The following is a 24,777-nucleotide window of genomic DNA, read 5'->3' as shown; positions in this document are numbered from 1 at the left end:
CATCAGAAAAGAAATCTTTAGGTATTGGGAAGCTGTCAGGTCCGTGATAGTGGATGTGAACTTTCCAAAATTGAAATTTTGAAATTTATCATTGGCAACAAATACTGTCAGTTGTTTGTTTTATTTTTTTGAGGTGACAGGTTCACATTCACTTTTGAGACTGTCTATCAAATACCTAAGTCTGAATAGGCATAGTTTTTAAATTCTCTTAAAAATGATATTCCATGAAAAAAAGTAGCTAAATTAGTTCACTGCTCAACTGTGCAAGTGCTTTTCTTTGAGAAGATCAGTGAACTTCCTTATGTAGTCAGTACTCTATGTGTGCCTCACATTTTTTTTACACAGATGTTATAAAGACATGTACTCCAAGGTTGAGAGTTAACAGAGTTAGTATTTACTGTCCATCAAGGACTGGTAGGTGGTTGTGAGGAAAGTGATGACTGCAAACACAGTTTGCTGCCTCCATCTCAGTAAGGTGCCAGCAGGTTTACCCACCTTTGCTTTTTGGACAATCACTACAAATGCCAACACAGTGGAAAGAGCAAATAAGTAATGTCTTGGTATTATTATGAAAATAGTTCTGACATTTTAGGCTTCTGGAAGGATCTCAGGAAACCCCAGGGTCCATGAACCACACTTTGAGAACCACTGTGTTTTATCCTTTGTTTATGGAATCTTACCTTTACTTCCATTTTTCATGTCTGATTTTGGGATGATTACTCCTTAACCTGATGTATTGATCTCAGGCTATTTTCTGTGCTACCATACACTTGCATCATTTAAGGAAAACACTAGAAAGTCATTAATAGTAATTTTTTCTGCTCTAGGATAGTCTTAAAATTGTTGATTTAACATTGTTTTACTATCCTTTTGTACTTCTACCTTGATTGTTAATCAGATTTTGTTTCTAAAAAGAGATGATGCTCTTGACACTGGATTCTGATTAATAGATTCAACTATTTTTAGAACGAGTATAGGAAATCTCGGAAGCATTTATATATTTTTACTTTTTTACAATGAAAATCTCTTCATTTATTTTTAGAAGTTGCATTTTCTGGGTTGGTTTCTTGAATGATGGAACATTTTTTCATTTTCCTGTATTGAGTTATCCAGCACCCATTCCAGTCCTAGTCTTACTCACTCCACACAGAGATTATGTTCTCATTACCTGAATCTGCCTCCTGAGCTGACCTACTGAGGGAAATCACATTTTTCAGATGTGTTCATTTGTGTGTTGGATTTCATTTAGTGAGTAGTGAGAGTTTGGACAGTGAGAGTTACCTTTTCTCCAAACAAGCATATCAAAGAATTTATCTAAATGCATCTGGTTCCTGGTAATAAGTGGTTATGGCAGTAGTTCACGTAACAAGGATATCTGTATATGTTCTAGGAGATTTCTTGTGGAGAACCTCTCTGAGAAAGAGTTTCTGGAGCTACCTAGATTGGCCTTTTTCCCAGTCTGTCTTATAGAAGGGTAGGTTGTTTGGGCAAACCAGAGGCTGTCCTGTGGGTTATAGATAGCCTGAAAATGCCACATTATACAAAGCAGCCACCTTTTCTTAATTTTTGTGCAGGTATCAGTGATCCCTAAGACTGAAAATTCCTGGAAGAGACAGGACTTGTGGTTCTGCTAGTTTCATGAGAGATTCTGCTTAAAGTTACTGATAACATTTACACAATTGCATATCTTACGTTATGGAATTTTCCTTAATGTTTCTGTTTATTGTAGAAAATAACTTAAGCAAAAATAAAGACAAAAGATACCCATAATTTTAGAAGTAAATAATTTTAATTCCTTAGCGTATATCTTTTAAGATCCTTTATGCAAGGTTATTTTATAGTTTTCAAATTTCAGAAGTTAGCAAATACTCCCCTAAGAAAGCATTTAAAAATTAAATTTGTTGGTTAATATAATCAGGTCATTTTCCTCATGTGATCTCTGCTTCTTAAATATGCATGGTTTAATTGAGTATCAGTGTCAATGGCACTTATTTTGTGGTTCTTAGTTTCATAATTAACATACTCAGTACTTACTGAATATTTAAAATCATCAGTGAGAGTATAATCTTGGCATTATTGAAAGTAGAACCCCTAGGTAATATGAATATAAACACTATGGTTCATAAATTCAAGGTGTATAAAGTGAAGTTTTATTTCCTTTATAAAGGGATAATTCCTCCCCGTCCTTTGATTGGAGGGTCCCGTAAAGCAAGAAGACAGTGACAGTTTTAATGCTTATAGGAGTGAAATAAATTACAGGTCTAACTGAAAATATTGTCTTGATGAAGTGTAAACAAGTATCTGAAGTTAACACAGTACGCACTCAGGCTTCTAGTCCCACGTCAGAATGTAGAACACATACTTCTTTCAAGTAAGTGAAGAGTCTCTTACCTAGGTGTTTAGAACCTAACATGCTAAAGAAATGAAAGCGTATTGGTAGTGCAGACAGAAATGTTAACTTGACACATGAAGTTGAAGATGAATTATTCTCTGTAAAGCTGCTGGCTTGGAAATAAAATTTCTTGAGATAGGAACAGGAAGCATTGCGTTGAGAAGTAGTTCTCAAAAATGGGATTGACTTGGAAATATAATACCTCATTGCCGTTATCTTTATTTTATGCAGCCATTGCCAAAATCTAAAAAAACTTCTAGCAAAGGCAGCAAAAAGGAACGGAACAGTTCTGGAATGGCCAGGAAAGCTAAGCGAACCAAATGTCCTGAAATTCTGTCAGATGAATCTAGCAGTGATGAAGAGGAAAAGAAAAACAAAGAAGAGTCTTCAGACGATGAAGAGAAAGAAAGTGAAGAGGAGGTAAAGTGTTGGGGTTTTTTCCTAATTTCTTTCCATGGAGAGAGTGAAGTATTCCTGCTATATAATAGATGAGTCAGAAAGCATAGATTTGAAGGAACTGTATATGTACCGTGTTGGTGGTTTTTTTGGTTTATTTTGTTTTTTTGCATGTTGGTTGTTTTTAATTCCAAAGACACAGAAGTGGTTAAGTGTAAACCCTTTCTTTCCCTTAAGGAGCTTTTAGTTTTATTGCCATGCCAGAGTATAAGAGTTGGAAAAGAGTAAGGTTGGTGTGGCCTGGATTTGAGCTGGACCTTGAAGACTAGAGTAGGTAAATGAAGGGGGAGGGGTACATATCCTGACAGAAACATAAAGATTTTTTAAGGAAAATTTTCATAGTATATTAGTATTTTATGATTGACTTGCCCCATTTTATTCTGTTTTATGCAACAAGCAAGGGGTTTAAGGACCACCATTTTATTTCAGCTTGGGATTATTTAATGAGACTAGCAACATTTGAAGTTTATTTGCTTGGTGGGCAAATTTTGTATCACTTAGGAATGCCTACCATTTTTTTTTACTTGGAATTGTTTATAAAATGTTGAGAATATTTAGTTTCCAAAGAAAAACTTCAGAAAGGGGAGAGCTGCTGAACCGTTTAAGGGGTTTAACTTTACCCTCTGCTTAATTAGTATCTTCAGTCAGGTAGATGAGGGAGAGTGGGCACAAGGAGATGATTTCCTGTTGTTGTTAATAGTGTTTTGTTGGCTCTACTGTAACTTTGTTTTGGTGCTCCCTTTAATGAGCAGAAGTTGCTCTGTAGATTGGGTAGCCCCCCTTGTTTTAATTAGGGACTTGATCAGTGTGGCTTAACATTTTGGACCAAGATGATTCTTTGGTGTGGAGGGCTGTCTCGTGTATTGTAGAGTGGTTGTCCAGTAGATGTGGGTAGCACACCCCTGCCCCCCAGCCTCCACTTGTGAAAACCAAAACTGTCTCTAGACATTGCTAAATGTCCCCTGGGGGCAAAATCACCTTCAGTTGATAACTACTGGATTAAAGAGAATAAAGATGAGGTGAACTGTGATTTTATAGGTGTGAATTTTGTGTATACTTGTCTTTAGGTACTTAAAATCCATGCTTGTTTTAATGTCACATATTCTGAAGACTTCTATAAAGCTAAGTATAGAATGCTTCATAATTTTAAAAAGGATACTACAGATCCAGCAGGTGTTTCATAACTGGTATCTTAATATATTTTTGGTGTGAAGGAGGATGAGTAATCTGAACACTAGGATTTTTATGGAATAGATTTTAAGGACGTGTAGGAGGAAAACGTGTTTATATGTGAATATGTAATAGCAATTTTGCAGTAATAGATTTCCTTATTCAACAGATTTTTGGTTATCTACTATGTGTATTCACTACACTTCCCAAGACCTTTTTAAAGGCATATTTAAAGCATGAAAAGTTGGCATAGAATATAAACATTTACTCTTTTGTAGTGGCAATATGATTAGGAGCATGGCCTTTGGAAACTGGGTTCAAATCCAGGCTGTGCTCTGATTATCATTATTTGACTTCGGGCAAGTTACTTATAAATTCTGTACCTCAGTTTCTCATCTTTAAAATGGGGATAATATAGTACCAGCCTCAAAGGGTTGTATTAAGTGCCTTTATTTAAAGCACTTAGAGCAGTGCTTGGCACAAGTACTGTATAAGTATTAGCTGCTGCTGTTATTTTTTTTAGTATTAAGATGATATTTTACCATATGCAAGATTTATAAATCCAGTCTTGTAATTACAAAGGTGTGGTTAAAAAGTGAGGCTATTTTATACTCATTTTCTCATTTGCTTTCCAGATTATTGTCCCTTTGTTCTGAATAGAGTTAGTTGACGTCTGTGAATGTAGATGACTCCTGATTTGTAACCATGTTGTTCCTGGATAATGACCAGTAGGAGAACTGTCCCACAGCAAATCAAAGCCTTTCTTTCTGCAGTGCCTTAAATGAGGATCTTTTGCTAGAAACCAGGTCAAATGATGAAAATCCATGGAGGAAAAAGACCCACAAAAATGCTTTCTAGATATTAAGTATATAAAGTTACACAGTATAAAAGCTATATCATAATGCTCTATTTTCTGCTTTGGTTTTTCTCCTTGGGCTGGTATTGATAGACTTCATGAAATATAATGCCAGTAAAATCTGGACTGAGAAATCTTTTTTCCTGATAAATCACCTCCAGCAAACATAGGTATTCTTCATTTCTCTAAAAACTCCTTCAGATTTAGGGCCGTCTTCCTCAAAAACTTTATTGCTGATTCCATTACTAAGAAAGGCTCTGATTGCCTTTGAAAGGTGAGTGCTGGCAGGAGGGATAATATTTCTATAGTAGCTTTGTTTTCCCTTGTCCTTCTATTTTTTGAAGACTCAGTTAAGTGGCAGCCTTGTTAGGGACTTCATAAACTGAGGTATTTTTGGTCAGTACTGTGAAAGCACCTCTTTTCTAAGAGGCCATACAGAAGAGTTGCAGGTTGGTTGGAAAAATTGAGAATTGCTTATAGATGGGATTTTTTTTTTTTTTTGCAGATTTTTTTCATGAAATATTACTAGATTAATATTATTTATTCTTATTTCCTGAAATGAATTTTTCCTCCATAGATAAAACTTCTCCCTCTTAAGATCAGCTTCTTGTTCTAGTTTAGATTCTTGAAGTAAATAACTGAACTCGTTTCTTGTTTCCTCCGTAAATTGAGAGCTTTGGACCAAATAATCTATATCATATTGCTGAAGTCAGAAATCTTAAGCAGAAATCCAGTTCAAGTTATGGTTGTTCATTAGCCAGTTATATGAGGGTGAATATTATTCACGGCTGCTTTTCATATTTAGCTGTGTGAAAGAGTAGGATACTTAATTTATAAGTAAATTTATCATTTTTGAAATGTAGGATTGAAATCACTGAAAACTGCAATTAAAAAAGAATTGGCGGGATTTTTTTTTTAAGTCTTTTATATGATGTATGTCACATGTTTAGCATGTTAGCAAGCAATTTCTAAGACATTTTGTTTGAGGCTCTCTGTACCTATACCTCTGTTTCTATGATATGCAGTGAGTGGTTCACAACAGTTTTTAATTCTCTTTTTCTTTAGAATTCAGATAAAAAGGTGCTCTTTCTGAGAGTGACCTGGATAATAATTCCTTTATAAAAGAGCTATTCTAAACTTCTTTATCACCTTAGGTCTTGGACATTTGCTTACTTAGGGCGGTAGAAGGAGAGCAGTTTGGAGCCAGGAAGAAACTGGTAGACAAGGTTTCTTTAAAATGAGAGAATAGAGGTTAATTATTTTCTATAAACTTACGAAAATCGACTGATTCCCATATTGGTGTAGATCTTTCGGGGAAGATTGCTAAAAGGAACCAATGAGATTAAACCATGCTCAGGCATGCCGTTCACAACAGGTGTTACCTTAGGCACAGAGAAATTACTGGAGAGTACAGAAAAAAGAAAGAAGTGGTGCTCTCCACATGAGAGAAAACAATTCTAATATTTTAGGCCCTTAAAAGCTAGCTTAATGCTTCTTCAGTTTTTGTTTATCTCTAGGAAAGTGTAAAACAAATTGTGGATATTTGCTTTGTGAGTATTGAATTTTTTTGAATGTTCCCAGATATATCAGGAGTATCTTCAGCTCTGAATACTTAAAAGCCCTACTAATAATGTCCAAAACAGGAGTGCCTTTTTCTTTCAAGACAAGAAGTCCACAGACAGGCAATTCTGGGCCAGTACAGTGGCTCAAGAAAGGTGTTAAGAATTTGGGGACTGTCTCTTCCTGAGCCACCATCTTTACATGTGGCATTAAACCTCACGGTCTCAGAATGAGTGTTTTACCTTTAGGCTTTATATCCCTGTTCCAGATAGAGAAGAACAAAGGGCTTTCTTCTAGTGATGTTTTGGCTTTTTTCCCCTGGCAGGAACACCTTTTACCAGAGATCTCCACGTACATCACATTGGCCAGAACTTTATTACCCGGCCACCTCTAGTTGTAGGGGAAGCTAGTAAGACCTAGGTGTTAGCTTTCTTGCCTCTGTAGGAGGAAGGCAGGTAAAAAGTGGGCCATCTTACAATGTTTACCAAGTCAGAGAAATTTTCAGTACAATTTTTGTAAGCATTTGGACCATTTGAGGAATTATTTGGTAATGATGGGAGGGTGAACGTGAAAGTTTTGTTAGTCCTTAGTTAGGTTCTAAAAAATGAGTTCCCCTTTCTCAATCTGATCAGAGGAATTACAGAATTATATAACTATTGAAACCTTTTGTTGGAAGGCAAAATTGAATAATTACCATAATAAAATCTATTTAGAGTTACACTTGCTTTCATAATCTTTTGTGGAATATAGCAAGGCTTGCACATTCTTTACTCTTGGCACTCTTGAGTCTTCTCAGCCAAGTTGTTAAAAGAATAGTGTGTTTTAAGCTAATATTTATTTTGTTCATCTGTTCACCCAGTACAACCTTTCTGCTGTGAGGACAGGATTCTGGCTCTGTGACAGGCGTCTTTTTTGAAGACCCTCCTTCAATAGCCCTGCTGCCTATAAAACATAGGTAAGCCTTCTCCCAAGATTTTTTTTTGCCTTCCTTCAAAAAGTGCTTGTGTCATTCTTCTGATTCTATACCTTCATGGTTATCAGACACATGGAAGATCTTCAAATTTTTAAAAATTTGTATTATTACAGTATATTGTAAAAAGTTTAGATTACAGTACATTGTACTACCTGAAACTAATGGCAGCTCTCAGTTTTATCTGTTTCCCTTTAGCACAAAAAAAAAATCTGCAATACTGGATGGTCCTGATTGAACCACTCACAGCATATTCAAAAATGGCAAGCCAGAATCTTAGAAATAAATCCCATGATGATTTGGAAACTAGCTTTTTCTTTATTCTTTTTTTTTCCTTTTTCCACCCAATTTTTTCCCATACATTTTGCTGAAAGACTCAAAGTCTTGCCTCCTATTTGATGAAATAACAAGTGTTAAGTATCATGAGTACTTCCAACATTTATCCTTTACAGTGCCACATACTGTGTTTAATTACTGAGATACTCAGAATAGTATTTAAAAGACTTAAAATAGGGGGCAAGTAGTTGGTTTTTAATGTCACTTTTTGATTGCTCCTTTCAATAAATTGAGAGTGTGCTAAGTGCTGTTGGGGTTACAGAAGATATTTTCTACCCGGATACCATTCGAGTGATACTTAATATAGGATTTCAAGAGAAAGAGAATCTCTGTGTTGATGAGGGAAAGCTTTGGGGAGAGATGAAGAAGTACCAGTTGGGGATAGAAGGGAAAGTTGGACATGTGAACAAAGATGGGGAGTAGGAAAGTACTTTGACAGACATGCTTGTTTGTGGTCAGGTAGTTTGTCCAGAGGTAAAGCAGTTAGAGGTGAAGCTAGAGCAGCGTACACTGAAGCCAGACTCCAGAGAACCCATATGGTTGGGCGTTGTTGTGTGAGTAATACAACCTTTAGGGGTAGATTCATCATTCTCGTTCCTTCAAAATGATTGTCTTATTCTACCTGAGCATTTTGCTAAGTGGGGAAAAAGAGGTAACAGCGTCTGTCTTCTAAGAGCTGACAGTCTGTCTGGGGAGAAGTACCACTCATTCAATAAGCATTTTTTGGTATGTAACAGGGAACTATTGAGAATCTGCTGTGTGCCATGTACTTTCACATCCTGCTTCTTATTTAGTCTTGACTGCATGAGAGAAGGTGATATGCCCTCATTTTTGTACTTTGAGGATATAATAAATATCCAGCTTTCCAGAGCTTCTGGTTCATTTTCTTCTGTCTTCAGTTCTATATCCAAATCTGATTTTAAGCATTAGCTTTAGGAAAGTTAATATGGGCATATATCCACTTCTGCTTATAAAAATTTAAAACTAAAAGCTGTTGGCGTAAAGTATCCTATTGATCTCTTTATCTGGTTCTGCCTTTTTCCTGTATGTCTTCAGTAATTCATGGTCTAGACCAGTGGTTGGCAGACTAGGGCCTGTATGCCAGATCCAGTTTTTGTACAGCCTAGACGCTAAGAATGGTTTTTCCATTTTAATAATATTTGTAAGAAACAAAAGATGAAGAATGTACAATGGCCATATGAGTCCGCAGAAGCTAAAATATTTACTGTCTGGCACTTCATAGAAAAGGCTTGGTGACAGATCTAGACCATGCATTTCCCTCCCATTTTACATGGTTTGTTAGCTAGGTGAGTAAGCTGGGGGGCTCTTAAAAAATACATAGGTCCCTTGATTTTTCTTCTGTCTCTTAAATGTATAACCTATTTAAGTTGTGCCAGAAGACTGATATTAAAAATCAAGAAGTTTGGCTAACTGCTATTGATAGAAAAAATGTCTTAGCAAGTAGAGTGATTCTAATGAAATAGAACCTCAGGGTTGGAATAGATCTTTAAAGATTATCTAGTCTCCAAGGATCTTTTCCCATCCCAGTTTTCCAAATAATTACATAGCACCTGCTAAGTGCCAGTTCGAAACTCTGCAGTGGAGATCAAGAAACAAATAAGAGTCTCTGTGTTAAGCCATTCAGTCTAGTTGGTAGGAGGGGAGAGGTCAAAGATTAGGAGGGGAAAAGTACAGTAAAATATAACTTTAAGAGCTAAGAAAGTGGTTTGCTCAAGATGGAGTATTTACCTCTTTCTAGGGGCAGGCAGGGAGCAAAGATCCAGACAGGGAAATTTCATAGGAAGTAACAATTTGATCTGAGCCTTAAAGGATAAACAGGAGAGGTTGGCATAACAAAAGAAAGAGATTTGGAGAAAACTGTACAAAATTGGATTACATCAAAGGCTCATTTTAGCTTCAGAAAAAAAAAAATCTAGAGAAATGATCCTTGAGTCCATACAAAGTTTGGAGGTAAGGGCCAGAGATAGCCCTAGTACTGAGTGTGGTTGTCCTTTGTTGCCTTTCTGTATTTTCTGCTGACATTTTTTTCTTTGTTATGATGAGTAACATTTGTATGTAATAGAAAAAGCTAAATTTAACAGCATGATAGATTATGGCATCACTGACTTACTGCATTAGTTTAGTTAAGTAGTTTCGCCTCTGGCTTAAAGAAATATGTAGGTACAGTAATCATTTCTGTAAGCAGCTAATGCAGTAGGGGGCATACTGAACTTAAGGTCTTGCTTCTTAATAGATGTAAGGCATTGGCTCACTTAACTACAGATAAATATTCCTCGTTTATAATGAGAGCAACTGTCTTTTGGATTTTTTTTTTCTTTGTTTTTTAGGTCATGTGGATCGTGTATGTGAAAGTGGTGCTATACAAATGCCTTTTTTTTTTCCTTTTATTCACATCTTTAACCACATCCTGGGTTCAGAGTACAGGTAAACCAGATCCTGCAAATGCTATGCAGAGGTGAACGTGGCAAGAGATATTTAAGTGGCTACTTTACGGCAAAAGCTTTTGTGGTCGTTAGGGATAGATAGAGCTAAATTAGTCAGTCGGGTGTCTCTTCTTATGGAGATTGTCAGACACACTCTTAACAACCTTGCAGTGTAGTGGGAGAACAGACATGTAACTACGTACAGTTTAAAAAACATAAATACGTTATATGTTTTCTTTGGTGCCTTTTATGTATTCACTCATTTGATTCTCACAAAAGTTCTACAAACGTGGCCATAGTTTGTCGAATTTGCAGTGCCTGTAAGGCATTTTAATGTAGACTGCAAATTGTACCCCGGTATCTGAGAGAAGATGGGGAGTGTGAGTGGTAAATGTAGCAAAGTCTGGTATCATTTCTCCATTTTATAGATGCGGAATCAGACACGGAAGGGTAAGTGATTTGCCTGAGAATGCAAAATTAGAATTTGAACCAGGAAGTTTGGCTCCAAAAACCTGTGTTCTGATTCACTGCTTCACAATACCTTCTATAAAGAAGGGGCAAATGAATTGTAGGACTGTGGGACTACAGGTGGTATTATGAAAGATTTGGAGGAGGTGATTGCTAAGTTGGGTCTAGCCTCGTGAGTAAGATTTTCCTAAGTAGAAGAGGGGGAATGAAAGTAATGAAGATTTGAAAGGTCATGTAAAATATAAGTAGACATGGTTTTTAACTTTCCTTCTCCATTCTCCCAGGGCCTCTTTTCATTACCTCCAAAATACCAGATTACCTTGTTTGCCTTAACTGCCAAAAATTGTCCATTGGGTTGCAATATCAGGGTCTCTCTTTTAAGATGCCCTGTTTTCTGAAGTTAACACTTTTTCTTATACCTAATATCTTCAGGGCAACTGAAGTGATTCTTAGTACCTGCAAGACTAAAGCTTGTGATGTGAGTTATTTATCTGATTGCCTCCCTGATCAAGATGAAATCCATAAGTGTGGGTTTCTACAGAGTTTATTTTACTACTCAGCTTTCACTGTTTCCCCATGCCAGCACTTAACAGTATGAAAGAGATGCTTTGCTGAATCCTGACCTTGTTTGTTACAGAGTAGTTTGTAACTGGTTACTAAAGATAAATGAATTCCAGAGTAAATTTAAACATAATTTGTTATTACAGAGATTGGGATGTTTGTGGATCCAGTCTTGTCTACCAGAATGTAATGAAATAAGTATGATGTATCGTGGTTAGTTAACACAGGTGTCACTGAGTCAGTCTTACTGCTGTTATTCTATGTATCTATTCTGTGTATCTGCCTTTTAAAGAAAATTTCAAGTTACTGGAGGAAATTACTCTTGTATGATGAAGGAATTGCTTTACGAAAGGAAGCACTCATAATAGTAGTAATAGCTAATATTTATTGTTTCCCATGTGCCCAGCACCATTAAAAGTGCTTTTGTGTATTCATGTATTTAGTTTACTCCCCCTAAGACCACTAAGTACTATTATTTCTCTCATTTTGTAAAGAGAGGAACTAGGGCCCAAAGATATACTGGGGCTGGAATTTGAAACCAGACAGCTTGCCTCCAGAGCCCACCGCTCTTACCTATTAGGTTATAACTTCTAACATTTTTGCGACCTTTTTGTTAGTAGATAATAGGCTAGTTGTCCATTTAAAAAACAATAGAACACTGTCCCTTTTAGAAGATTTGAAGATTGTAAGAGGCTTAGCTTTAGTTTGTTTTGTTTGTCCAATAGTAACATTTTATGGCCATGGCCTGATTATCCTTTATCCTATCACTGCACAGTTTCATGCTTTATCCAACTATTACTGGTTTAAAAATGGCACCATATTATGTTCTTTCTAAAATTTTAATGACAGCCTTATACCCTGGCCTTTAAAGGCCCTGGAAGTATTTTAATTATCTGATTCTAACTATCTAATTTGAATGGGGATCAGGTAGTAATGCTTATAACATTGTTGCTCTGCCTTCCTCATCCCCCTCCAACTCTTTCTCTAATAATTTAAGTTTATTATAAGATATTTGACTTACAGGTCCAGATTTTGTTAACTTTTGGCTAAAGCGTGGTATATAACAGTGATTATTCTGTGTATTGAATGCATCAACAGAACTTAAGAATTTTTACTATTTCCTCTCAGCCTAGTGTGGTTATTATGAATTAGGTGGATGCTTAATAAACTTAGAACGTATTTCAGGTTAGAAAACTGGTGAACCATCGATGTCTTTCCATCAACCCCCACTGTCTGGAACACCTCTGAGAATTAGGGAAAAAAATATAAATGTCCTCTAAAAAGCAAAAATTCATAGGTAAAGCTCAGAGACTATTTTTAGAAGCATGTTGGCCCCTTGACACTTCTTAAATGCATTTTTTAGTCGCAGTTAAACTATATAGGTTAGCTAGTTCCCAGCCAACAGTGTATTACTGAAGTAATGGCAGGGTAATATTATACTTAAGTAAGTACGTACAGTGGATGGCCGTGTAGCAAGAGGAAAGATGAACACTAAAGTCCAATGAACTCACTTAGAAACAGCCTGAGCCCACATAACTTTAGAACAGGTTGGTCTATATACTTTAGTGTTCTTTAAGTTCAACATAATAATGTGTCTGTCCTTTAAAACAAAAAAAAGTTGAATTTGGATGATAATCAGAAATTCAGAGTATAAAACATTCTATCAAAAGTGATTTACAGTATTTTTAGTGTGTAAAGATGAGATTTTAAGTTATGCTGGAATACCTGCCTTATGTATATAAAATACTTGTACCTTTGGGGGTGTTAATGAACAATTACTGTTTCCTAATTTCATAGACTCTGCTTAAGACAGAGCAACAGTGAACTAAAATGTTGTCATTTTAATCTACCCGTATGTGTATAGTTTGCTTTTATTTTATTAGCTATGAGTTAGTGTTTAATAAAAAAAGTTCTAGAGTCAGATCTATTTGAATCTCACTATTTTATTATGTGACTAGAGAAAACCTCTCTGGGCCTTTGTTTCCTCATATATTTATAAATAGTTATTGAGCAACTGCTTTGCAGCATGCACTATTTTAGGAGTTAGGGATATGTCAGTGAACACAAAAAGGTCAAAAAAAAAAATCCTTGTCCTCATGAAACTTAGCTTTTAGTTGGGAGAGATTGACAATAAATAGAATATTAATAATACCTATACTTTAGGGTTTTTTTTTTCAAGATTAAGTAAGGTTTTATGCATATGAAGCTTTCTATTTGTAGTGTGTAACAAATGTGAGCACCTTTTATTTTTAGTGTTTGATTCTTGACCTCACCTGGCTTGTTTTGGGATAAAGTTAAGTTCACTGATTGTATTAGTCATCTCAAAAATTGATAATTAGTAATAATTTTTCATTGGTGATACTGAATACATTATTTTTCTCTAATATTGTTGAGGGGTGAGGAGGAGTAGCGGGATGGCAGTTAATCTCTCATCGGTGTATGTACTTTGTTTTTCTTTCAAACAGCCACCAAAAAAGACATCCAAAAGAGAAAAACCCAAACAGAAAGCTACTGCTAAAAGTAAAAAATCTGTAAAAAGTGCAAATGTTAAGAAGGCAGATAGCAGCACCACCAAGAAGAATCAAAATAGTTCCAAAAAAGGTATGTTAGAAATGACACATTTTCAGCAACCTTAAAGGTATAACTTATATGCTGTAATATACTTTTTAAGCATATGCAGAAAACAGGTAAACCGTGAAGAACGTTGTGGGGGTGGAAAGTAGTATACCAGTTTTTTACAGGGTTTTTTGTTTCGGCTGCATTGGGTCTTCATTGCTGCATGTGGGCTTTCTCTTGTTGCGGAGCACAGGCTCTAGGCATGCAGGTTTCAGTAGTTGTGGCTCACGGGCTCTCGAGCAGGCTCAGTATTTGTGGCACACGGGCTTAGTTGCACTGCGGCATGTGGGGTCTTCTCGGACCAGGGATTAAACCTGTGTGCCCTGCATTTGCAGGTGGATTCTTAACCACCATGCTGCCAGGGAAGCCCCTTTAATTTTTCAAACTTGACAAAATTCGAATGCATGTTTTATAGGTAATATAGAGTGGTGATCTATAATTTTTTTAATCTAATGCCTATTCAAGAATCTGACGAATGCATATAGAATTCTTCCAAATCTGTCTTGAATATTTATTTTGCCATATAAGAAAAAATTATTTTCATGTCATAAAATATCTTACTTTTAGAAAGTGAATCTGAGGATAGTTCAGATGATGAACCTTTAATTAAAAAACTGAAGAAACCTCCTACAGATGAAGAGTTAAAGGAAACAGTAAAGAAATTATTGGCCAGTGCTAACTTGGAGGAAGTCACAATGAAGCAGATTTGCAAAGAGGTAATCGGACAAATGCTGAGATCATTTTGCTTTTATTTGAAAAATTCTTTCACCCATTCCTCAATTCAAAGCTAGATTTTTCTGTGCATTCATTCATTAAGCAAATACTTATTGAACTACTACATTCCAGGCATTCTTACAGGTGCTGGGATACCACATTCAGTAAAGTAGTCAAAACCTCTACTGTATTGGAGTCATTTCATAAATAACATTAGAATGTATATAGTGACTAAAGTTAAGGTGATACATTCCCAACTGCATAGGAAATGTTTTTTTCTTGATCTAGAAATTATTTTTATTGATGCACCCCCAGATTATGTTAGTTAAAAAGAGCAGAATCTCGTGGGCCGCCTTATTATCAGCATTAATATGATAAATGACATGTTATAGATTAGGTTCTTAGCTCAGACTTCTGTGAAGTTCTGCTGCTTCTCAGGAAATAAAATGATCTAGTCTTGAATATGATTCTATAGCAATTCCATACTCTAGATCAAAATTGGACGATTTTATTTTATTATTTTTTTTTCAAAATTGGAAGATTTTAGAATCTAATTTATGGTAAAGTGAAGTTAAAATTTGAAATGTACCAATGGTGGAATAGTCTTTACTTTTTTAAGACATTGATTATTTTTCTTACTCATTCAGCATTTGCTGAGCCTCTACTACAATAACAGGCACTGGGATAGTTGTTAGAGGTAGAGCTGGAGAAGCCATTACTTGGGTTTAGGTGTCTTGTAATCTAGTGGGTAGAAAGAGACAGCCGTTTTCAGTCGCTGAGTATAGTGTATGAGGGCTGTGTTAGAAGAGTCCAGAGGGTACCTGCTTGGGGGGTGGGGGCTAGGAGGAATCTGAAAAGGCATCTTAGAAAATTCATACAATTGAGGAACATTAACACATTTACATAAAATATGACAGTTTCTGCGAGGAGTCATTCGTTTAATTTGGCTGAAGACTAGAGTTGAAAGGAATTATTCACAGAAGTTAGGAGAGAATACTAAAGAGTTTTGCAGATTTTGTATATGTGTTGTTATAGAGTTTGATTTTCCTCCCTGAAGCTAATGGGGAATTGGGAAGCTGGGTAGGTTATTTTAAAGCTATTTGGCAGGGGTGTAACACCATCAGATTTTTATTTCTTAAGAGTCATCCTAGACACATCAAGAAGAACAGACTGGTGAAGAATGAGACGAGGCAAGAGAAACCCGATTTACATCATAATCAGAGTTACGGGGCTGCCATAATCCAAGCCTGAAATCGGGAGAGCCTGACCACAGGTTGCTCCCGTGTGGGTGTAGGGGCTCAGGTGCATTAATCACAATAGGGAATAGAACAAAAGGCGTACCTCTTGAGGAAAAGATGAGTTTTGTTCTAGACATTTTACCATGGGGTTCTTGAAACATCCCAGTGGGAGAAATTGTGAGCATTGTAATTCTTCAAGGTGGGAGAGACCTAGATTAGGATATTGCTGGGAGTTAAAACCAGAAGATAGCGTGGCCTGGAGAAGAAAGGATGAGAAAAGGCAAAGGACAGAGTCCTGGAGACCATTATCATCAAAGAGTTGAGAAATTTTTTCTACAAAATGTAAGAAATTATAGAGTCAGTAGCAGAAGGAAAGCCAGAGAAGAGTAGTGCTAGAAAAGTCAAGTGAGGAGAGGTTCAAGAAGGGGCAGGGAGGGGAAGTGCCCTGCCTAAGAAAAGGTAATTAACTTACATGGTACAGTGAACAATGGCTGTGGAAAGGCAGTTCACAGAAAAGAAACATAAATGACCTGTAAGCATGAAAACACTAATCTTCCCTGTTAATGAGGAAGATAGAAACTGAAGGGAAATACTTTTGCTTATTAGCTTTAACAACATTTTTATAAAGATTAACAGTTTTTAAGGTTGGCAACAGTATAGGGAAATGTTCTCTCATCCTTTATGTTGTAGCAACTTTGGAGAATAATGAGGTAGTATGTTAAAATTTAAATTACAAATACCCCTAACCTAGCAATTCCATTTCTAGGTTTTTATCCTAAAGACATAGTCACGTCTGCACAAAATGATTTCATTAATGTTCAGCATGTCTGTAATACTGAGAAATCAGAAACAATCTAAATGGCCATCAGTAGGGAAATGTTTAAACTGTACATCCATATTTTTGGAATACTGTGTAGCAGTTCAAAAGAACATGGAAAAACCTTCCAGGTATTGTCAAATTTTTAAAACAGAGGTATTTCCCCACTTATGTGAATACAGAAAAACTAGATTGCCATTGATACATTTATATGTTTGTATAAAAACTCATTTTTAAAGATCTGGAAGAATATACAGCAAATTGATAACTGGTTTCAACCTCTGAGGGGAGAGGGACGAGGGCAGACTGGAAGGAAAATTGAAGGGAGACTAGTTCTGTTCATTTGAATGACTTTTGTGAATACATTTATGTAATTTTAAGGGGATTGTTAATAACATGGAGAGGTCAGGTGAGAAGAACTTAAGGGGTTTTTTGGACTCAGCAGTTGAGACTATTGTTTACATAATAGCAGTTTTGAAGCATGGTAAATGCCAGGGTTATCCCCTGGAGTGAGAATTAATAGTGAGGAAAGTGAATGAATTAAAGCTTCTGTTTTAGTAATTAAATTGGGAGAAGATACAAGTTGGTAAAATATTTTTTAAGGCCAGGGAGGGAGAGTGGAAGTATGTATTAGGCTAAGGGACAGCTCTGGGAAAGGAGAAGCTGAAGGTACCAGAGCATTGAGGGATAGGCCCCTGCAAGGTAGAGGGGGCAGGACTGTTGATGAATTCAGACACAAATCAAGGAGGGGGGAAGGGGGCGTGTCAGGAAGTTGAAGGGATTCATAGTAATGGCATCTTGGCTGAGAGCAAGAGAGTGGGACACTTGAATAAGGGGATGAAATTGCCACTGATGAAAATGCAAGGGGGACTTGATTGGAAATCCTTGGGATTTCTAGGGAGGGTTTGACACCGGATACCATGAACTTAAAAAATGGGGCCATTCTTTTCAAATTTGTTAACATTTTCCCACAAAACTTAACCATAGAAAAGTTGTAGTTAGACCAGTTAAGGGTTGGAGTTTTGCAGAGAACAAAGGGCAAACTTTAGAGTAATGTGAATGACTGACTATATTTGCAAGAGATTGGCCAACTACAGCCTGTAGGCCACTGTAACACAGACATACCCATTCCTTTAAGTATTGTCTATGGCAGCTTTTATGCTATAATGGCATAGTTGAGTAGTTGTGACAGAAACTGTCACTGGAAAGCTGAAATCCTTTCCTATCTAGCCCGCTACAGAAAATGTTTGCTGACCTTGAATTATACAGTAGGAGTGAAGCCAGGTGGGTGTATGTGGCAAGTCAGGACCAAAAGTCATTCTGAAGCCAAGCAGCAGGTATCAAGTTGAGAGATTTAGAGAGTAAAAATTTAGGAGTGGAGGGTTCAATGACATAACAGGATCTCAGTGATATAACTTGGGGGGAGGGGATTGAGCAGTGGTTTGGAGGCTGAACTTCATTAGAGTTGAACGTGAGGAATCATAAGTAGTGTTAGATGATGTAACAGAGAAGAAATGAGAGGATACCAAAAAGATCTGACAGATAGCCTACCAATATAAAGAATTTAATGCACTTAACTAAGATCTGTCTAGATGTTTTCCTCATCCATGTTCATTGTTAATTGAACTGATACTCCTACTTTATAAAAGTTTTTGCATGCTAGTTTATTTTCTGCTTTATATACAGTATTATTAAAACAACTAATTTGCTATTGAATTCTCCTTGGTGAACCACTGGTGGTTAGAATGTTCTGTTCAAACCTACATGTAGCTCTTTGTCCTTAGCACACATTTCTTCATTATCCAAAGACAGAGAATATTATTGGATTTTTAAATCTACTTTTAACATTGTTTTTCCTTTTCACTATAGGTATATGAAAATTATCCTGCTTATGACTTAACTGAAAGAAAAGAGTTCATAAAAACAACTGTTAAAGAGGTAACTATATCCAACTTTTCCAACTTTGATCATTTTGAACTTATAAGACAAGAAATTACATGTATCAAATACTACATATTTTTCAAAATATTTGTCACTACATATCACATTTGATGCTCAAATTTCCTCAAAATAGATCGGGAAAGATAGTTATATTCATCCCCATTTTAGAGCTTAAAGTTTGAACAATAGTGACGAAACCTGGCCTCAGGTGAAGGTGTGGACTCAGTGTACGTGGGTAGCGGGCCATCTCAGAGGAGCTCACACAGCCACTTGAGTACATATTCCTTCCTATCCACCAGTTAAAGGCCAGAGAAGATCAACAGTAGCTGTAGTCTTATATTGATCCTAGCTGATTTCCCAAGGTCACAGTAGTAAAATAGAAGTTAAAAAATAAAATGAGGTTTTGATTTATGTGTACCAAATACTGCATGTTGTTTATGAAGAAATAATGTTTCTCTTTCATTACAGCTAATTTCTTGAGAAAGAGGACAGGTGACCTGTACCCATGGATTTAAAGATCTGATTTATACCATTATACCAGCAAAGAGAATGTACTTCCTTTTCTAAGTCTTTGCAAGCATTGTGTTGGTAGAACTTCCTGCAGACCTTTTTATCTTGAGTGTTAGGTGAATTTGCGTTTGCCGTTTTAAATTGCATTTCTGTGCAGTTTTTAGTTTAAATTTTTGCATGGCAGTAATTGTCCCTTGCTTTTACAGTTGTATTTTGTACATTTTGGATTTCTTTATATAAGACTATAGATTCTTGAACTGTTGTAGTTTTTAGTGTGCGCACAATATTAGCTTAAGACATACTTTTAATCAAGTAGAACAGAAACTATCATAACTGGCATTTATACATGCAGAGACTATTGCAGTATTTAGTATATGAAATATTTTGGATACACATCTGTCACTGTGAAAACTCAGTGGCAGTGTGTTCATCATATTAAAAATATACGAGCTTCAGCTGTCCAGATGACTGAGTTGGAACTTTTCTCCTGCATGTGTATATATGTCAGATTGTCAGCATGACAAGAGTGACAGATGTTATTTTTGTATTTTTAAAAAACAAATTTGTTGTATATAAAGTTTTTTTATTTCTTTTGTGCAGATCAATTTTTAAACTCATGTAAGTAGGGATCTTTACAATTATAAACTATGAAATGTCAGTGTTCAGCCAGATGGTATGACGGAGCAGTGAAAGTCAGAATTCAGTGAAGAAAATACTGAAGGAACAGACAGTTCTCTGCTTTGCCTCAGAAGTGTCATCAGTTTATAGTTTTAGTGTTAACTCTGCAACAGTGTCTGTAGATATGTTTTATATTAAGGATAGACCAAAATCAACATATCAAAACTTCAAAAATTTGGGGGAGTTGGATTAAGTACAAGCACATTTGGCTTATAATAAATGAACTGATTTTTATTAACTGCTTTTGCCCATGTAAAATGCTGATATTTACAGGAAAACTGGCCACCTTTATAATTATGGTAAAAGTACGAGTTGTAATACCAGAAGAAGAAAATGTGTAGACAGTAGTGGGTATCTGACAGAGTATTTCTCAAAAGTGGTAACAGACTTATTTTTAACATGAAAGAAATTTAATGTATTCATGGAATCAGGGGTGTTAGGCTTTAAATTTTGGCCAATCAGGATTCTAGGTGATCAACATATGGACCACTACTGAATGAGACTAATTTTGTCTTTTAAATTGACTGTTTTAATCAGTTTATTAAATAACCTCTGAATTTTAAAATAAAACATGCTGCTTAATGCGAGAATTAGGCCTTTGATAAACCATTGAGTGTTTAAAATATCTTTGCATCATAGAACAGAAATATATAAGAATGATACATGTTGACTGTTAACAGGTATTTTCACAGGTTTGACTGTTTTCTTGATAAAGTTATTAAGACGGAGAAAGGTATACTTAATACAGATGAATGGAATAAACAACTAAATGAGACTGAAGAATTGGCCTTTGGTTTTAAATATTTAATTTGTTCCTATAAACCTTGTCAATAAAAATTACAAACCAATGCCTTTGTGTCTGCATTTGAGGTCTTAACATGTATTTCAGGAGAGAGGTTTTTTTGTTTAGCCCCATATCCTATATAATTTGGTGTGCTCATCAGTGGTAACCGACCGATTTTACTTTGAATAAGTACATTACAAAGAAATCACTAGGGAAAACTTGAAGTGCTCTCACAAAACTAAGTTGATCAAAGTTAACAATTATCTGTGACCATTTACTTGAAACAGATATGCAGTAATGCTTATGACCTAAAAAGTCTAAAGAGGGTTTGGAGGTTGAGGGGACTGAGTTGGTGTGTGTGAAAAATTGTGGTGAGGATTTATCTGCTTAAAAGTATGCATTCATCACTACAGTGCACAGTGTATTTGAAAAACAAGTTTTATTAAGCAGTTTTACACAATAAGCTGTTCACAGTCTGTAGTTAAAACATTGTGTATAGTCACTGCTACTCAATTACAAAATCTTCAGACAGCAGTGAAAAACATACTCAAATAACTCAAGAAAAAAAAAAGTACCGTGGTTCTTTAAAGAACAAAATGTTAGGTAATGTCACTTGAGACAGGAAATGGGGGGTTTTTTAAAAATACACATATACCGTACTTTATTTAGGTAGTTTTTCCCCCTTGTTTGCTTATAGCACTATACAAGTTTAAGTGCCCAGAAACTAATAAGGTACTGTGAACCATTTCAACTTAAAATATTTTGCATTTATCACTTGACACATGCTATTCTTTAAACATTTTAGTACATAAAACACTTGAAAGCAGAATGCTTCCCAATCCGTACCAATGAGTCTCATCAGATAACCTAAATATCAACATTTTCCTGTGTTAACTTTGAAACCAATATGCTGTTTGCTTTCTTTCAATGGTTTAATTGGCTGGGGAGGGAGGTGTGTCTAAGTTCTGTCTAAAGTTCACCGTATGTTCTTTGCATAAAATACAATTTCTACTTATAAGCTGACTTCAAATGTTAAAAATACCTAATATTTTGAAAAGTGGTTTTAAAGTCATTTTGAGACCCTTTTTAAGCTGACCAATATACTGAAAGAATTATTCACAGACTTTTTAAAACAAAAGCACTTAAGTTATCCATATTTCTAACCTGTAAACTGAAGTTTCTCGGCAAGATGGGCATCCTCAAGACCCTGAAATCAATGTTTGTTTGTTTTGTCATGAGTGAAACAAGGAAAAAGTAAATATTTACCATGCTCTCAGCCTTAAGATATGGCTTATAAAGTATGTAATATTTACCAGGATATTTCACATTTTCCTGCAGTTTTCCAGTGGACCTGCCTATGGAATACTGAAAACATAATTCTATAAAAAATATTCCTAGAGACTTAATCAGTTATTTTAAAAAGAGGCAGTGGGGAGAGACTTTCATTAAATTATTCTGACAAGATCCTTCTGCTAGTGGTTGCCAAAATTAAGGCTATTTAAAGTGTGCCATCCGCCCAAACATGGCTCTAAGAAAAAATAGCCATATTCCATGTCTAAAGTATGAAGACCACACTAACTCTTCCCCATTCTCAATGATACAATACCTGTACTGTTGAAGGAACTGAATATTTTGCTCTTTTGCCAATGAGTGCACAAATCTAAAATGTTTTATTATAAAAGATACCTGAATTTAAATTTCTTTTGTTGAACACCTGATGGGAAGAAATATGTACAATATAAAATAGAAGTTTCATTTACCTTTGACCAAAGAGTTTGTGCTATATCCAAAAAGGAAAGACTTTATCTAAATTTTAGGTAAAAGCTCAATATTAGAGCTATATAAAAATCTTAAGGCTCATTGGCAAAGATACTGATAAACTGTCACAGAAGAGAAGTACATGGCTTTATCTTTTTTTTTAATGATTCCTGCTTGATTGACTTGATTTCTCAATGGATGAAAGTTGGTCAGCCAAAAAAAAAAAAATGTCAGATTTTAAAGGGCATCTCCAACCATGGAAGAATCAAATTCAAGGTCTTAATTTAAGGTTATATTCTGCCTTATTCTGAAGTCTGGAAGATCTAACACTAGTCAGACCTATGGAAAATGCTATTAAATATAAGTGCTTATAAAAGGATTCTTGAATGGGCTAGTGCCTTCAGAATAGTAAAATGGGTTTATATTACCATGCCACCTTAGAACATTTCAATTTTGCTACCCAGAGAGGATTTTTTGTTTGATTTTATCAAAGTGAGGTTTAACATTTTTCAGACTCGCCCCTTTGAGGGAGAAAAGAAAGCCGGGTCCAGGCAAATTCTGTTTAAAACGCTGCAATCTTGCTTGCTTCCCGAACACCACTCAGATAAGCCCCTGTAACAGTCTGTGGGAAATGCCTGTTTGTTGCCTGTAAAAAAAATAATTGTATAATTTGAGATCACATATAAGGAATTTAGATGAAAATCAAAAGGTAATGCTTACACTTCCTCTGATCCTCCTAAAATAAAGATTGGTGGCATTCCCATGTGGTCACATGAACACTGTACTCACCCATCATAGCACCGTGGTTCACCAAATTTATTCTACGATATAGTCAATGCTCCTGTGAAGTACTGTGTGGCATTAAGATATTGTCTATTTTTGCCAGGTGCTGGAGTTAACAATAATGAATAAAATACAGTCCCCTCCCATCAAACAAGTAATCGTCGTTGTTAAAAATCAGTGATAAATAAGCACAAAAAGTGAATCACGGTTCATCCTCGGCTGGAGTTTTGCTAGATGGGTGTAACAGAGTTGGGTTACTCCAAGGATAGGCCAGTTCAACAGGAAGGGAAAAGACAAAAGGTGAGGACTGTCAATGGGAGAACCTCACTTTCAAGGAAGCTATGATGGGGCCAGAATAAGCAAACCAGGAGGACAGGAAAGTAGGAGGCTTGAATTCATGACTATTAGGTAACAAAGACAGGGTCTGGGATGTGGTTATGGCAAAGAGTAGCTGGAATGGAGCTGAGTAGGTCCTAGAAAAGGGAGGGTAAGAAAGTTCCATGTAAACTAATTTAAGTTCCATGTCACCTAAATTGATGGCTGGAATGGAATGGAAAGCATCCAGGTGCCAAAGACTTTAATAAATGGGGGAATGACCAGGAGATGAGTAGGAATACAATTACAGGGGGGAAGAGCGGCAAGAGTGACAGAAGCTTCAAAGAAATGGGTTTTACAAGAAGATGAGGTAATAACTATCAAAGCAGCAAAGGAAAGTCAAAAACTTGCAAACCCCGTTCGTGACCCTTTGCCGTGTTAGCCTAACAGGGCCACCTGTTGGAAGTGGTTGACAGTTGTCACCTGGGATGCAGCCATTATGCTCTGTTCCTACAGAGTTGGCTCTTCACAGGCCAGGAAGGAATCAGAGACAACTGGTTTTAAAATTGCATTCTTTTTGTAATAGTTCAAAAACCCTGAAGAGAAAAAATTAAAAACACTATTTTAGATGAATCGAGAAGAACTGTATAATCCCAAACTATAATATACAAAGTATGAAGGCAGATGAAAGAGTGCAGAGACTCACTTTATTCTGCTAAACTGGGTAGATGTGGGGAAGGCGGGCACATAGCAAAGGGAAACCAATTCACCCTGAAAAATCCTTTGTAAATCTCAGCCATTGGCGCCATCATGGAGGCAGAGGCTTGGCAAGGGTGAAAAACTGAGGATTGGTTTAAAAGACTGTGAAGAGCGTGGGACTTCCCTGGTGGCGCAGTGGTTAAGAATCTGCCTGCCAATGCAGGGGACATGGGTTCCATCCCTGGTCTGGGAAGATCCCACATGCCGCAGAGCAGCTAAGCCCGTGAGCCACAACTACTGACCCATGTGCCTAGAGCCCGTGCTCTGCAACAAGAGTAGCCCCAGCTCGCTGAAACTAGAGAAAGCTTGTACGCAGCAACAAAGGCTCAATACAGGCCCTCCCCCACAAAAAGACTATGAAGAGCGATTTGGTCCCTCCCTCATCAGGTTCCCCACTACCCCTACTGCAACCCCCAGGAGTTTTAAGGTACAGGGCAGGGGTGAGGTGCCAAACAAAACGGGATTAAGTATAACTAAGAGTGAGACTTCGAGTTCCCAGAACGCCAGGAGCTGAGCCTCTATGATGCAAACAGGAAACTAAGAGCAAAGAGCTATAGACAGATCCTGATGTTTGGGGCCCCAACCACCAGTTGAAAAGCTTGCTGGAACTTTCAACTGGCTTTTTAAAAAGTGCCTCACTCAAATCTGGAC

The 24,777-nt window shown here is 36.4% G+C and overlaps 2 protein-coding genes across 8 annotated transcripts in view; one reads left to right on the top strand and one right to left on the bottom strand.

Moving 5' to 3' along the window:
• The window catches only part of DEK (DEK proto-oncogene), a 29,014-nt gene extending 8,439 nt beyond the window's left edge, over positions 1-20,575 (top strand). For all 3 annotated transcript variants that reach the window (XM_057698812.1, XM_057698810.1, XM_057698811.1), the window contains 5 exons: positions 2,624-2,812; positions 13,679-13,814; positions 14,397-14,545; positions 18,468-18,536; positions 19,008-20,575. In XM_057698812.1, the coding sequence (XP_057554795.1) occupies positions 2,624-2,812; positions 13,679-13,814; positions 14,397-14,545; positions 18,468-18,536; positions 19,008-19,019 (555 nt within the window). In that variant the 3' untranslated portion in view covers positions 19,020-20,575. The remainder of the gene's footprint in view (positions 1-2,623; positions 2,813-13,678; positions 13,815-14,396; positions 14,546-18,467; positions 18,537-19,007) is intronic.
• A 368-nt stretch (positions 20,576-20,943) lies between these two features.
• Positions 20,944-24,777, bottom strand: part of KDM1B (lysine demethylase 1B) — a 49,715-nt gene continuing 45,881 nt past the window's right edge. For all 5 annotated transcript variants that reach the window (XM_057699156.1, XM_057699155.1, XM_057699154.1 and 2 more), the window contains one exon: positions 20,944-22,915. In XM_057699156.1, coding sequence (XP_057555139.1) covers positions 22,832-22,915 — 84 coding nt within the window. In that variant the 3' untranslated portion in view covers positions 20,944-22,831. The remainder of the gene's footprint in view (positions 22,916-24,777) is intronic.

This window comes from Hippopotamus amphibius, chromosome 11 (genome assembly GCF_030028045.1).
Source record: "Hippopotamus amphibius kiboko isolate mHipAmp2 chromosome 11, mHipAmp2.hap2, whole genome shotgun sequence".
Classification (NCBI taxonomy): Eukaryota; Metazoa; Chordata; class Mammalia; order Artiodactyla; family Hippopotamidae; genus Hippopotamus; species Hippopotamus amphibius.
Note: the sequence above shows the minus strand (reverse complement) of the source record. Positions and strands in the feature narration are given on the sequence as shown.